The 17,281-nt window shown below is 41.6% G+C and overlaps 1 protein-coding gene across 3 annotated transcripts in view; it reads right to left on the bottom strand.

Annotated features, from left to right (window-relative positions):
• Positions 1–17,281, bottom strand: part of MED18 (mediator complex subunit 18) — a 75,062-nt gene that overhangs the window by 42,024 nt on the left and 15,757 nt on the right. For all 3 annotated transcript variants that reach the window (XM_067144455.2, XM_067144454.2, XM_067144456.2), the window contains exon 3: positions 10,167–10,265. In XM_067144455.2, coding sequence (XP_067000556.1) covers positions 10,167–10,265 — 99 coding nt within the window. The remainder of the gene's footprint in view (positions 1–10,166; positions 10,266–17,281) is intronic.

Below are 17,281 nucleotides of genomic sequence, written 5' to 3' on the forward strand. Positions count from 1 at the left end.
TGAATCGAGGTGATTGCATGTATTAATGAGTCTTAGAATACTTTGTGACGCGGCAAGTGTTTACATTTCTGAAGTACAAGATAAGTGCCATGGCGGGAAATCGTACAGGGATAGTCATAGGAAAGTTCGATTTTAAGCACATCGGGCACTTTCTGTGTAAATAAAAGGCATCTAAAATGCTTTCAGTGTAGTAATTTAATGAATAAAGTACTTGCACATGTGAGCCAGTATAGATTTCTCGTCTTTGAATCGTGCCTTTTTTCTTTCTTTCTTTCGTTGCGTGAGGTTATGTTTGCCAGTGAGATATCCAGGTGCATTATTTGAATACTGTAAATGCACCTTCTTGCATACATTTTGGAAATAGTTCTTTTTTCATGGCATTTGAAAGGTATAAACTGTGAATCAAGGTTAACTTCATGCAGTAACAGGCCTTAGAATATTTTGTAACGCAGCGAGGGTTGGTAGTTCTGAATTGTGAATTGGCGGTTAATTCGAAATCACGTAATTCGAAGTCCGATTTTTGAGTCCCAACGACTTCGAATTAACGAGGTTTTACTGTATGTATTCACAAATGTTTGACAAGTGAATCAAGGACAATATTGACTGAATAACTGCTAAACATGTATATTCAGAAAATTAATGAAAGTAAGACTAAAGAATTTAGTTAATAAATATGAATCAAAGGGATTGCAGTTTCAATTTAAAATTTATTTTAAAATGGACATATTCAGATTAATCACTTTCAGGTCATATTTTGTCATTTTCACGTCATATTCTGTCACTTTTGAGGTCATATTTGCTTGCTTATTTGGGCTATTTTTAGGTCTTAAACATCCGAGCCCTAATCATCACCCATACTGGTGCATGATGGGATATGGCCCAGTAGCCAACCTGCATCTTTTTGATATTCTCTAAAATGTCTTCTGAACACAATACTAAATCAATCGCACCCCCCCCCCCCCATCCCACAATGAATGTCAGCTTACACCCCCCCCCCCCCCTTATCTCCTTCCCACCATCCATTCAGAGTATAAAATTTACCTGTGGCACATAACTCCAACAGCTTTGATCCATACCCATTCCTTTCTTTATCTGCACTTTGCCTTCTGACCATCATCATCTCATCTTCTTTACTGTAAACAGGGCACAGTTCTCATATTCTAGCATTCCCCAAATAACAACATTCCATCTTCATCAAATTTCTCACTTATGATACTTGTTTCTAGTACTAATTCCTCATAAAAACTATTGTTCGCTTAAAGAGTTCTGTGGGTGGCAATATGCAAAAGCCAGACATATCTTCTTTTCCCTCCCTTGTACCTTCCCCCTACTTCCTCCATCTGATTTTCAATATCCTCTACTAGCTCACTAATCTCTTCTTTTATCAATAACGCTATTCCTCCCAGAAATCTCTCCTTTCCGCTCTTTCTCCTTCTGGATTTATACTTCACCTCATACCCTTTCCATTTGATCTCTTTCCCGAATTCAAGCCACGTTTCTAGTAGTGCCACAATGTCAAAGCTTTCTACTGTTTTAATACTGCCTCATTACCTAGCTTATTTAGTAATCCTTCAATATTTATAAACCCTATCTTCCAGTCTAGCTATGACACCCTCCCGTTCCTCCCTTATTTTTACTTCTCATTCTTATAGCCCTATCCTCTTCTGTTCCCACTCCTTTCTTTGTCCTCTGGAGTGCACCTTGTCTTCTTTTTCCTCCACAATTTTACTTTCCTTGGCCCATAAATCTTTTAGACTTAAACTTCTCCCTCTATTCAGGGCATCTCGGCCTTTTATTTCCTCATGTATTCCTTGTTCTTTATTGAACACTTGCCTACTTACGTTTGGACTTTCAGGATCTTGTGAGTCAACTTCTGTCGGCACTTGCTGACTCCCCACTTCTGCTACCACACTGCTCGGTACACTGATCCCTGGCGTGCGTTCTTCACTTGCTTCGTTGTTCCGTGCTGCTTTCTCTTCTGTCCTCTTGTCTTGATTCCACGTTTTCTTCTCGCCTTAGCTCGTCGTCGATCATCTGCACTATCCGTTAGATACTATCAACTGCTGGCCCCTGATATGCGCTCTGAGACCTTGACGTCTTGCCCTAAATAGATGAGCTCTTAAAGTATTTAAGCACTTAGTGCCTTCACTCCCCATATCTCTTCTCACCCATAATTTCTTGCCTTGCAGATTGCTGGCATTTCTCACGATAATTTCTGCCATCAGAGTTGATAACCTCACTCTGATAGGCCTGTTCCCTCTCACTTTTCTGACCCTTTCAACATCGTCGATATCCACTTCACTAAAGTTGATCATCTTATTCTGGATTACCTCGACCACCTTGTATATGAGATCAACCTTAGTCTCTCACCTCTTCCTTCACACGCTCATGACAGCAGTTCGCCTCTCCTTTCTTCAGTTTCGTCACTTCTTCCAGATTTTTACTTTCTCGTTCAGTTTCACGATTTCTTCTTCATTATTTCCTGTCTTTGCTGCTACCTCTGTTTTGTCCTTTATTCATCTCTCCAGTTCTTCAAATTTCTTTGACTGGTTCTGGAACATCTCCTTTAGTTGCTCTGTTGTACAGACATCCTTCACCTCCTCTCTGACTATTCCTTTAATAGCCTCCATATCGTCCCAGCTCATATTGCTGTTAGCATTCGGGCCAGGATTAAGTTCCGCGCCCCCAATAACTAACAGCGTCGTTACTACCACAGCCACCAGCACCATCTCTCCTATCTTCCATAAATAACTCTTGTGTTCTCTTTTCTCAGTTTATTTCCATTTCATTCTCCATAGCCACTTCCCTATCGCTGCTCGGTAATGCTCCACACCAACCATTGTTCTGTACACTCCACTCAGCACATCCACTTCCTTTGCTAGCTTGAGTAAGACTGGATGTAGTTTTATGTAATTGGTGATAGTGAGATCATAACGACAGGGCATCCAGTTCTACACTGAATCCGATCCACAGAGATATGATTTTTCATTTCAAAAACTCAAAGGCACTGTCCAGGATTTGAATCATAGTCACATTCCTCAGAAGCTGATGATGACAATCGGCTATTGCCCCCTCCATTTTTACCGGCCATACAGTCATGGACTCGCAACACAAAGTATAACAAACTTACACTGGAGAGTCATTACATTATGACCACCTACCTAACACAATGTAGTACCACCTTTTGCCTACAAAATCACGGCCACTCGGCAAGGCTTCTATTCAATGGGGTGGCTGAAGTTGTTATGCATTAACTGGTACCACAAGTGCAACAGCAGGCCCTCCAGTTGGTAACAATGCTGAGCGGTGGTAATATAGCAAAAATCTTTCTCTCCAAGGCAAACCACAAACGTACAATGGGGTTCATTTGGAGTTATTTGGGGCCCTTGGCAGTAAAGCAAATTCACTATCACGTTCCTCAAACCAGTTTTCACAATTCTGGCCGTATGGCACGGTGCAATGTCCAGCTGGAAAAGGCCCTTACCATGACAGAATATTGCTGACATGAATGAATGGACCACCCCATATAGTTCATGAAGTCTAGCACCAACCATATTTAACTTTGCTCCTAGCCCAAATCTAAAACAGCTTAGTCCTTCTGGTAAAGAAAATTATCAGTAGAATGGGTAACTGGCAAAAGCTTGGGCACAATTTTCAAATTTCTTCACATTAATTCCAGAATGAGACCATAAAACTGGCTGATGGCAATTCCTCAGCCATGTCAGAGAATCTATTTTTCTTTTCGTTTTTTGACATTACAACGATATTTCACACTAACAAACTGTCATTACACAAAACACCTATAATACGAAATTCTTTACATGTGGTTATCTCACACTTAATAAGCAGAAGCCAAAAGAATTTAAACACAAAATAGGATAAACACAACAGGTCAGCATCAGAAGAGAAAGTACTAGCAAAGGTGAGGATAAATATGAAAACATCAAAGGACAAACACAATCTCCACAAATTCATCCTCTGCCATCTTCAAATACAGGGTCTGTCTTCATCAATCCCGACAAGCTCATTTCTGTTTCCCAGCTTCATCAGCAGGGCAAAAAATCCACAATCACTGAGGGTCTATCCTGACAAATTTTCCGTCTTCATATGGGAAGTGAGAGATAAGACGAAAGCCTATTCTTGTTCATATATAATTATGACTTAATTTATCACTTGTTAGTTCCTATACATCACTTAAAATTTTCTTATTACACTCATTTAAATACCATAGTCAAATATCTGCAATGTTTGTTTACCTCAGTCTAAGGATGGGATTCATTTCAATTCATTAATTCCATCAATACATTCTAAATTACAGTTGCAAATGATGTACTTTTTTAAAAAAAAAAAGTAACACTAACAAGGGGTAGATTGCACAGGGAAATCAATTAACAGTATGTGAATTATGGAACAGGCACTGAAAATGACCATTCAAGATTGTTCCTGGTTCATGAAGCTATGATCATATGAAAAAAAATCTCTCTTCACATTGCTTATTTGAAATTTATCACATTTCTTGTTGGGTATTCTTAGAGAATGCCATTCCTACTTGTATATAAACAGTGGGAGCACATGGTTGGCAAAGTTGAACTTTGAGGAAGAATCTAGGAAAACAGCAAGTAGATGAAGTGCCAAGTACCATCTTATATGAAATAGAAGCTGCCATCAATTCACGACCTTTAGTTCAAGATAACGGTGAATGCCTGTCACCAGCACACTCTCTGCATGGAGGCAAGCTGACAAGTCATCCCTACAGAATTAGAACCGATCACCACCATCAACTTACAAAACCTATTCCATCTCACAAGTCAGCCAAGAACTTACAGAAGATTTCTCGAAGAGATGGACGTTAGAATATCTGCTCCACCTCAGCAGTTATCATGAAGTCAGACGGCCACACAAAAGAGACATGGAGCTCCAAGTTGGTGACCTAGTCCTTCAATAAGAGGAGCTGCGTCTGAGGCATAAGTGGAAGCGAATGCCATTCCTACTTTTATACGCTCTTAGTGAATATCATGCTCACTGCAGACTACCAAGGATTGAACAATAAAATGTAAGTTGTGTTCTTCTGCACTCCAAGCATTGTTAAGAAACCCTAAATGTTCTTCGAAGATGTCAGTCAAGTTGGGTACATCTTACTACCGTATGTGACAGACTGCTACCTGAGATTGTCTGGCCGAAGGTTGGGCGGCCGTTACCAAATCTGACAAACTAAGGGAGAACCAACTTATGGGCAGAGTTCACCCTTAGGGAGCTTGTTGAAGCCATTGTGTAGGAAATGAAGCCTTCGAGTCGGAAACTTTAGGAACCAATGTATTGGCCGAACTGAAAACAGGGCTGTTGAGGGAATACCTTGAGAAGTTGCTGAATAAGTTCCCTGAGGTCATTACTGATAGGATTGGATTTACCACAACGGTAAAACATAAAATAATTTGTAAGGATAATGCCCCAGTTAAACAAAGGCCTTACCCACTTAACCCAGAAAAACAAAAATTTCTAATAGAAAAAGTCAAGGAAATGGAAAACCAAGGATTGACTGAACCTTCGGTATCAGGATGGGCTTCTCCAATAATAATACCTAAGAAGAAAAATGGTGATTACCGACTTTGCGTAGACCTACGCCAGGTAAATAAGACTATCAGATGCCTACCCCATGTGGGATCTCCGACATCTGATAAAGCAAGTGAGTGGGGCAAAAGTCTTCAGTACCCTCAATTTGAACTCTGGCTATGGCAAGTGGAAGTCGAAGAAGAGTCTCAACCGATGACTGCTTTTTCCACCCCAAGAGGACTCTTAATTCAGAGTCATGCCCTTTGGTCTTAAGAATGCTCCAGCCAGCTTTATGTGTCTGATGGGCGAAGTCTTGTCCGGATACACAGGCGAATTTTGCCAGGTCTATCTGGATGACATCCTCGTGTACAGCAAGATGTTTTCAGACCATTTGGAACACCTATCTTAGAGAGGTTGAGGATTCACAGACTTACCTGCCAAGTCACGAAGTGTCAGTTCGCATCAAACTCTGTTGAGTACTTAGGTCATGTATTGATAGACAAAGGCTTGGAGAGAAACTGAGAAGAATAGGGCCATTGAGGAACAGGAAAGGCCTCGCACGAAACGCCAGGTACGTCAATTTTTAGGCCTCTGTGGGTGGCACAGTAGCTTTGTACCACACTTTGGAACGAAAGCTGCTCCGCTAACCGACCTCCTCAATAAAAACATACCATTTAAATGGACCCGAAGGGAAGAAACAACCTTCCAAGAAATAAAAAGATCCATTTGTAACTCTCGAAGTCTAGCTTACCTGGATGCAAGCCCAGAGGTCTGTTTGCAGACAGATGCGAGTGACATTGGTCTTGGGGCTGTACTGTTCCATGAGAGACAAGGAGGCGGCAAGGATATAATTGAGTATGCCAGTAGGAAACTCTCTGCCCCCGAGAGAAACTATTGTACAGCCGAGAAGGAGGCATTAGCGGTTGTATGGGCGGTCGGGAAGTGCAGAGGATATCTAGAAGGAAGTTCAGACTCTTTACAGTCAACTGTTCACTTCAGTGGTTGAATCGAGTTTCTGGAGCTATGTCCAAACTGACGTGATGGGCCTTGATCCTTGCCGATTTTGACTTTGAAATTTGTCATGTTCCAGGCGTAGCCAACCAAGCTGCTGACAGCCTACAAGAAATCCTGAGTACGGACAGAAATCAACCATGAACTTACCAGAGAGAGAGATTCCTGGGCCAACTAAGAAATCTCAAACCGATCCTGTGCTTCTCGCAATCCGGCGAAATACTGAGATCGATGTAGATTTAATAAGGAAGTGGCAGACTGAGGACATCACCTGTAACAGAATGGCATCCTGGATCAGCAAACGCAGCACTGATTGCCGATCTGTCCCAGCTCAGTTTAAGATGAGCTACAAGAACTTTCGACTCGAAGACGGTATACTTAAGTATACTTCCCACCTGCCTGGTTCTTCCCCAGTCATCGTCATTCCAAGGTCGCAGACTACAAGGACTTTGGGAAAATACCACGATAATCCAGAAGCCTGTCATCCTAGTAAAGAGGAAACCTACTCTTCAATGCGGCGACTTTTCTCCTGGGTACACATGCGTCACGACATCAAGAACTACGTCCAAGCCTGTGCAAACTGTGCACACACTAAGGCGAACAACCAGAAGGCGAGTACCAGCATGAGAGGATGCCGACCGCATCAGCCTTGGGAGGTTCTCGCCCTTGACCTTGTGGGACCCTACCCTAGGACATCTCGGGGAAAGACTGGGATCCCCGCGGTGACTGACCTATTCACCAGATGGGTGGAAGCATTCGCCATCCCTGAAGCTACATCAGGACGTATCACACAACTCTTAAGGACGGAAGTCTTCAGTCGATATGGATATCTTCGATGTCTACTCACAGACAATGGCAGTCAGTTTACCTCGAGACAGTGGTGACAAGCTCTGTCTCAGTGGGGAATTGAACACTGGACGACACCGATATATCATCCGCAAGCAAATCCCACAGAACGGAGAAACCAGGAGCTAAAGAAGATGCTTCGGATTCACTTGGTCGACAGAGAACATACCAAATGACACCAACACCTACACGAGTCCCTTCTGGCCATCAGACAGCGATTTAACCGCATCAAGGGTTTCTCACCCATCAGAACTTTTCCTTGGACGTCCAATAAAGAGAACTGGTGACTGGAATTATGTCCATGGACAAAGAGAGGGACTGGAGGATCCTGATACCTGGCATACGCGGAACCAGCAGCAGAATCAACAGATGCACCGCCAGGCCGAAAAGCGCTCAAGGAGAGAAGGCTCTCAGAATTGCTGTCAGCCGGTCCCTTGTTCCAGGCATAAGTGGTATCATTGCAACGATAAAGGAAAATAAGAGCTAGAGAAGATAAAATGTCTGCTCAAACCAAATTGAAAGAGTGCTTTAACATCAGTAACATTGCCCCATACAACAGTGTCACCGCTCACTGCACAAACATTTCGCAGTGAGGGGAGAATCAGCGGGGAAGGTGGAGAAGGCGAAGACAGGCCGAACGGGTGAGACAGGCGTAGGGGAAGTGGAGTGGAGGTTTGCACTCTGGTCAACCTAGTGAAGTCATCTCCTGCACCTTGCGACATCGTATCTGATGTAAAACCTTCAATTACAGTATGATGTTTGGTATATTTTGGTTATATTTTATTAAATGCTAAATTATCATTTATTAAATATTAAATACGACTAATACATGGTTTCCCTGTAAATATGTATTATAAATTTGTGTAACCTCAAATACGTACTGTGTATAAGTTTAACCTCTAAATTTATATAGTTGAAAGTGGTAGAAAACTCTATAATGTTTGTATGTTAGATTTATTCTACTATAATTTGGTATATATGAAGGGTTCTGGAAACTTCCTTAAGGTTTATTGTCCAGATACATGTAGAGACATTAGGAATGTTGAAGAAATTTCCATGTGTATTGGTAAACAGTAAGGAAGGTTCTAGCTGGATCCATTACTGGAGTACTCCATTCGACTAGCTAGTCGATTGATGTTTCGAGTGTGTTCCATTAGATTGTTGTAAGAACCCTTCCAGAAATCGATAATTCTAGATGGTTGATCGAACAGTATATATACCGAGCCGTCAGTCAAGTGAGGCGGTGAGTTCAAGAGAGTATGTTACAGTGCGCGAGTCAGTGTTGTTGACATCTGTACTTGTCAGAATCGACTTCAGGGTACCCCGCTATTAAGTGTTGTGTCACTTGATATTGTGTGTAATTGTGTGTTGTGACTTACAGTGACAATAAAGTACACTGACTTAGCAAATGTCATGGGATAATCACCTAATAGCGTGTGGGACCTCCTCTGGCCCTGCGAACTGCAGTGAAGCGCCGTGGAAGTGAGTCGACAAGTCCCTGGTAGTCCTCTGGACACAGCTGACACCAAATCGTTTGTAGAGCAGCCGCCAATGCTGGTCTGTTCGTGGGTGCAGGATCCATGGCACGGAGCCTGCGTTCCGGGACATCCCAGATATGCTCGATAGGGTTCATATCAGGGGTCCTGGGTGGCCATGGCAGTCGTAGGACCTCCGCTGCATGTTCCTGGAACCATTCCCGGGCAATGTGGGAGCGATGTGGTGGCACGTTATCTTGAAACACCGCAGAACCATCTGGGCGCTGGAAGGTCAAAAATGGGTGGAGATGGTCTCCGAGCAGCTGAACATACCGCGTACCATTCAAAGTCTCTTCCAGAGCAACTAGGGGGCCCCATTCAATACCAGGAAAATGCACCCCAGACCATAACATAGACACCAACACCCTGGACCACACCTTCGAGGCAGGCGGGATCCATCGCTTCATGTGGTCTGCACCATACACAGTGCCTCCCATCTCGGCATGGTGCAGTTGAAATCGTGATTCGTCCGACCATATCATGTTACGCCATTGTTCCAGTGTCCATCCCTGGTGACTGGCGACAAATGCGCGTTGTTGTGCCCGTTGACATTGGGTTAACAGTGGCACCTGTGTGCGGCGCTAGCTTCCATACCCCATAGAACCCATGTTCCTACAGATTGTCCACTGGGAGACGTGTCTAGCACAGCCTGTGTTGAATTAAGCCGAGATTTGTTGCACAGATGCCCGTCTGTCACTACTGACAATCCGTCTCAGATGTCGCCGGTCACGGTCATCGAGGGTGGCTGGACGGCCGGTCGTTCGTCTGTTGTGGACGGCGACACCCGCATTCAACTATTCACAATACACCCTGGACACGGTTGATCGTGTGAAGCCGAATTCCCGCACCACTTCCGAAATCACACTGCCCAACCATCGGGCATCGACCACCATACCCTGTTCGAACGGTGTCAGCTCACGACGTTCCATGTTACACCTGTCACATGCACAGCCACTGTTCACAAGGTCTCCTACACAACTGCCGTTGGCACAGGCGACGTGTGGTACGCAGACAACACACCTGCGCATCAGTGCTCCGCTATCCCATGACATTTGCTCAGTCAGTGTAATTTACACAAGGAAGTGAACGTGTTCTCGTGTGATATTTATTTACGTCAAATAAAATCGCATTTGAGAACGATACTCTGGCTAATGAACACAAGGTAAAGAGTTGTGTACAACAGTTAGCTTTGCTCATATCGCAAACATGTATCTAAATAATTACCTATTTCTGGTTGACCAACATATCTCAGCTGCCAGGGCATGTCTTGACAGTCCAGAGCTCGACGAACTCTTAAAAGGAGAGGCTGCAAACTTGTTCCTCCTAGAAACATGAGATACTATTAATGTTTAGAATGCCAGACAACAACATATCGTTGTTTGGTACTTGTCCGTACAGTGCCAGCAACGATATATCGTCATTTGAACAGCACGCCTTAATATTTGCAATTAGCACAATTATGAATGGCAGATAGCAATATTTTATGTTGCGTTTCCAAAGGGTAAAGAACATAGCTTTTAATTTCATCACTATTTATTCACTTATTTACACACATTGGATTTCTGAATTTCATGTGTTTCTCTGGGGCCTATTCCACAAAAGTATGGTCTTGTACATTACAAGTAAATTCTCTAGTAACTAGTACAAATACCAGAGTTTCTGTTCCACAAAATAATTTTCTACAGTTGTACTTTACTACTCCATACTAACCAGTGAATTTTTATGGGTGTGTTCCACGAAAGTACTAGTACTTGTAACTTACTAGTGAACTGGGAAGTATTCTCTACCAGTGAAAGGACATTAATATATAAATGTACTAGTGCTATTTAAATACACTTATTTCAGATACATTTTTGATAAATATGTGGTCTAGCAGTAGTGATAATGCTGGTGATGAAAATAAAAACTACCATCTGTAAAGGGAAGAACAAATTTCCAGTTTAATACTGTATTTGAATACAATGAGCGTTTTAGGTTAAGCACAATACAAGTGGAAGAACTTTTGATAGACATTGGGTATTGGTTAAAACATCCTATGAACAGAAATAAATCTCTCTCTGCTAAACAACAGTTACTAACAACAGTACAATGTCTAGGAAATGTTGGTCAGTAGGCTACCATGGTATTGCAGATATGCATGGGATGGCAAAATCTTCGGTCTGTAGGTCACTACATTCTGTGGTAGCTGCAATAAATGATATAAAATTTCCTCAAATTGTTCGTTGGCCTGAAAATACTGAACAAACATGTTCCAAAAAGGACATTCCTGGAATCATTAATGAGCAGTGTATCTCTTACATACGTCCAACTTTTCCCCTCAAAAGCTCCATGAGCTTTTCCCAAGCCAAATATTTCCATCCAACCATTTATTTCGTCTTGTTTTTTCGGACTCTTGCTGAATGCACAGAAAAGAATATCTTTCCCTCTTTCTATTTCCTTCAAAATGAATAACTTCGTTTCTCTTGACACCACTTTAACAATTCATGCAGAGTTTGCAATTTCGTAACAAAGTTTGGCGGCCGAATATCGTTATTAGCGGCATCTGATTCCTAATGACAGACCAAGGTATGTCAGACTCACAGCCATCTCGATCCTCTTATACTGCCTGCTCTATGCCACTAGTTTAACACAGGAAGGCGCAACTACCGACATATTTCCAAGTCGCCGTAAGAGTGCAGCAGTAGACGCACAATCTTCGCTGTTAGTGTGGGTGTAGCACTGTGTTATTGGTGCATGAATGTGTGTGTAAACCTGAGTTATTCCGTACAATAAGTAAACGTGTCTGGTCACTTTCGTTCGTACAAGAGATATTTTGTATAGAACTGTGAAATGAATTGATCATGTTATGCTTATAGATATTTCAAAAGTGATTTTAAGGTGTTGGTACTTGTTTCTTTCCGTTTGTGTAAGTTATATTTTTCATATAACTGAAACTTCAGATTCTTTCCCCGAAATATTCAACTGTTGTGTACCATTTTGCAAGGTGGTTCACAGCCAGAAAAGATACGACTCCATGAAATACCGTCTAGAAGGGAATTGAGAAAAGCGGCTATCGGCTTTATCTAGGCAAGGGCCTAATAAAGGAAGTAATTAGATATCCTCAGATTACTCTCGCATCTGTGCCTTTACACCTTATTTCAGAAGGTGATGGAACCTCCGCGGCTCAGGCGGCAGCGCGCCGGCATCTCACCGCTGGGTTCAGTGGTTCAAATCCCGGTCAATCCATGTGAGATTTGTGCTGGACAAAGCGGAGGCGGGGCAGGTTTTTCTCCGGATACTCTGGTTATCCCTGTCATATTTCATTCCAGCACCACTCTCGAATATAATTTCATTTCATCTGTCATTCATTAATCATTACCCCGGAGGAGTGCGACAGGCTTCGGCAGCCGGCATAATTCCTATCCTCGCTGCTAGATGGGGGCTTTATTCATTCCATTCCTGACCCGGTCGAATGACTGGAAACAGGCTGCGGATTTTTTTTCAGAAGGTGATAAAAGCCGTGGTGGATAGTGGATTCCTTGTGATAAGAATAGTGACGGACTATCACAAAACAAACGTCTTCATGTTTAGACATTTTGGACTACCTCAGATATCCAGTCGATAATATTCCAATCAAACTAGAAACAGGAAATCAAATCCTAATTTGCGGGTACTAGGTTCATGTTGTTGAAGAGAGGATGGAGTGTGAGATTTGTGTCAGCAACATCTCACTGCCTAGAGCTTCGACACCGCTAAATGGAACTGATTATGCATAAGGACAGAGGAGGAGTTCGATACTCAAAACCTTGTTTTGTTGCTCTGGTGAAGCATCTGCAGGAGCTCGCAGAAGCTGCTGTGCCCTATTTTCGACGTCCTTCAAACGTACGAACTTAATACGAGGACTTGCGACGTCCTCCCTTTCAGAATACCAGGCGAGTTGGCTGTGCGGTTAAGAGCACGCAGCTGTGAGCCTTCGTCCGGGAGATAGTGGGTTCGAATCCCACTGTTGGCAGCCCTGAAGATCGTTTTCTGTGGTTTCCCATTTTCACACCAGGCAAATTCTGGGGCTGTATCTTAATTAAGGCCACGGCCGCTTCCTTCCCAGTCCTAGGCCTTTCCTATCCCATCGCTGTCCTAAAACCTATCTGTGTCGGTGCGACGTAAAACAACCAGCAAAAAAAACCTCTCAGAATGTGCTTTTTAAAGTGTGAGGTCAAAGAATATCAGCAAACTGTTAGTGATATTATCCTAACCAAGTTCATAAAACCTCTATTTTTTTATATTGCGTAGACAAGAACACAAAAAATATGGTACCACTCCAAGCCTTCGTCCAGGAAAATCTTTAAATTGTGCATGAAGAGGCCAATGGCGACTTCATACAGGTAATTTTGCCGATATTTAATATTACTGATGTAATTTACGAGCTTCGGTGAACATATGACCATACTGCATAGTGTTTTGTAGGCTGTCGTCATTAGAATAAATTTAGAACATTGTGCGTCTATGTCTACCATCTAGCGGAGAAATTATTTCGCAGCGTAGTCGCAAAAAGGCTCGCATAGAGCAGGCAGTATAGGAGGATCGAGACGGCGGTGGTCAGACTATCGTGCAACATACGCGAGGATCGCGCAGAACAGAATGGGTGATAATAACAGAGTAATTTCCTATCATCAAAGAAATAAACTAAAAAATAACATTGTACCATTAAAAAATTCACAGAAATATTAAGAGTCCTTTGAAACTTTGCTGCATAACTTACTTCAAATACGATATTACGATAAATGATGCAAGCATAACCTAATTCAACGAATGGAATACGAAGATAAACAGCTGATCCATGCTATGACGTAGTATGTTTATTAATATGTCGTCACTTGTAAAACTTTAACAATTCACTGGTAATATACAAGAAACTTTCAATCTTTTGTGGAACAGAAATGTACAACTCCATACATTACAAGAACCCACACTAGTAACTTGTAATGTACAAGACCATACTATTGCGGAATAGGCTCCTGGTCATGTGACGATTGGCAGTTATGTAATGGTAATTACCTTCTGAACTACTAAACAGATACTTTTCAAATATTCTGTGTTTATTCACTTGTATGGCTGCGTTGCAGAGATATTACCACATTTTTACTGTAATTAAAATTTTGAATTATTTTTATTGCTATGTTTGAAAATTTATTCTTTATGTTTTCAATGTATTCAGAATTTCTTTTTAAAAAATATTTTGAACAACGGTATTGTAATCATTGTCTGTAGTAAGTACATACCATCCTCAACATTTCCTGTATGTTTGAAGTCAAAATATTTAAAAATATAAATTATGTGGTTCTATAAATAGGAACTTGCAAAATGCTACTAATCAGCCTGGCATTCTTGGCACATTCTTAGCATGAGAGCATGGCACTAAGAGGGTTAAATACCGTATTTACATGAATAATCCCCGCACCCTAATATTAGGAAGGCTCATTTTGAAAAAATTAAATGAATAAAAATTCCTTACATTGAAAGATTAACACTGGCATAAACAAACATTTCATATCACTCCGCGAGGTCCACAGGGTCTTTACGAAAATATGAACGTGTAAATTTACGGATATAACTGCTTTGCCTGAACATATTTGAGAAATACATTATCACTGCTATGAAATATATTTGCCATGAAAGTTATCAAGTAGGTCGAGGTATTTCATTAATCTGAACTTGCAGTAGGCCTGATTCCCTGTAGATCGAAAGATTCGTTCTCTCTTGCATCACTCTCCTAAATGACTTACAAATTCATTACACACCACGTCTAAAACACTTTCTACACGCGGTCTTTTCTTTACGCGGATATTAACACGACCGGTGGTGGATTAATTCTTTTTCGTGCAATGTAAAACAGGTAAAACAGACACACCAGTGAACTCGGATGTTAGTTTTGCGATATGGTAAAACCTCGTTAATTCGAAGTCGTTGGGACGCAAAAATCAGACTTCAAATTATGTGATTCTGAATTAACCGCCAACTTGTACTTCAGAAATGCCAACCCTTGCCGCGTCAAAAAATATTCTAAGATCAGTTACTGAATGCAATTAACACTGATTCAAAGTTTAAACCTTTCAAATGCAACAGAAAAGAAACAAGGTGCATTTACAGTATTCAAATAATGCACTTGGATAACTCACTGACAAACATAACCTCACGCAAGGAAAGAAAAAAATATATATTCAAAGACGAGAAGTCTATGCTGGCTCCCCTGTGCAAGTATTTCCTTCATTTGATTACTGCACTGTATGCGTTTTTAGATGCCTTGTACTTGCACGGAGAGTCTCCGATGCCCTTAAAACATCGTGGCCTATCAAATTTTCCTATGAGGAGGGGAGGAAGTCTTTCGCTTCCTTCTATATTGCAACACAGTACAGTGACCCTATCTCCTTTTAAAAAGTCTGTTTGGGCTAGGCATTAAAAAAAAATCCAGTTTCATTGGCACTGACAATATTGTTTGTAGCGTACGAATTGATTATAATTATGAGCCGCGCTTTTTCGCCAAATGTCGGCATTGGCAAAGAGAATCGCCAGTGTTCACGGATTCTGCTTCTTCGCACACTGTCTGTTCCGTGATACTGTGGCATTCCTTAAAACACTGAATGCAAAAGAATTATGATTTCACTCAAACTTAGCAGCTATGAAACAAACTGTCAACACACCGAAGTGAGTGAAAGTGTGGAAAGCTACCCCTGCACGTTCCGGAAGACTCATTCTAGCCTGACACGGAGAAATTTTGAATTAAAATTACTGTGTAAAATAGTACTTTTTTAAGTGTAAAGGCAGTTTTAAATTGAAAGTCTGATTTGTTTTCCGTTTAAATATGACATATGAGGCAGTTTTCTTCCATCTGCGGTTATACACAGCATACCTGTACACCCGATATCAAAAACTAGGTGAGCCAGGAGTGTTACCAACATTGACGCAAATAAAACCTGCACCACAAATTCGTGCCTCAATTTCTTTTAAAAAATATGCGGGGATTATTCCCGTAAATACGGTATATCTATTCATATTCATGCCCAAAGTTACAACACTGACGTCGTGTGCTGCCCCCACTCGTCCGCCCAGGCATTCTATCACACACAGTGCTCTCAGGACTGCAAACAAGTGGCAATACTTCCTGCACGAGCCATATATTGCCCAGGCGGAAGAGTGGGGATAGCAACAGCTCTGTTCCTGCACTCACTTCACTGCTTGCTCCCTCTCTAGCCACAAAACTGCATGCCTCAATCGTCGTTCACAAAACAGTCCTTGGACCACATCTTCCCCACCTCCGGCATTCTCCAAATACACGAAGAAAAATCAGCATGATTTCCCTGGGCATTTTTAATTCAGAGCTGCATTGCCTCCAGATATACAGGAACTCAAAGTACAAATAACCAATATCTCCCTGGTTTTCAACGATTTCCACACAATCTTTGATGTTCTGGGTATGGATTTCAGGATCATCATGTTGCACAAACAGTCTGGTGAATGTCTCCCTCCTCTCAGAGATGGCTGTACTTATTAAAACCATCAGTACGTGAGGTGCGGTAATTCCAATAATGGGATATTTTCGTCCATCTCATTCACCTGTATAATGCATATGAAAACAATAAAACAGGCTGTTTTTATGGACTATTTATGTGCTCAATTTCACAGGAATACTAACTGAAGAAACTTACTGGTACACATTCTAACAGTGAAAGGGAGAAGTGGACAGAAATACCCCAGCTGAACCTATATACTTTAGCACCAGGGAGTAAAGAAAAATTATTGAAATCGATAATGATAATAATCATCGTATAGCATCAGCTACCATGTGCAGACATTTTAATTTGACACCATCTGACCGACTGGTTATCGATTTCAACATTCCGTTTTACCCTATTGACGGATTCAAAAGTATAGACACTCAACTTTAAGCTTCTATAAAAAATGAATGGGTGCTCCAATCTCAAACCTAATTGTACCTAATTGTAGCTCCACTCTTTCTGCGTTTAACAGTAGTATACAACTATCATAGTCTTATACCATTTTCATAATCAATATTTATAGAAAACCTACACGTATCCATAGACTTTATACAGTTTATCATTTGAGCAGGAAATTGCATGAACTCCAAGAGGGGACGACAGCTACACTGCAAGTACCCGCAGAGCGCTGTGTTGCCACGCTCACCGTAGGCTGAGTGTTATAAGGTAAATATGATCAACTCTCTCTAAATCAGGAATAATATTTAACAGCATTAAACACTGGCAATTTTCCATCACCTTTTTGCATGAGGGCTTTGAACCTCCAACGGCAGGTTGAAGCTGCAATCCTCTTGACCGACACCAAAA

The sequence above is a fragment of the Anabrus simplex genome, chromosome 3 (genome assembly GCF_040414725.1).
Source record: "Anabrus simplex isolate iqAnaSimp1 chromosome 3, ASM4041472v1, whole genome shotgun sequence".
NCBI lineage: Eukaryota > Metazoa > Arthropoda > Insecta > Orthoptera > Tettigoniidae > Anabrus > Anabrus simplex.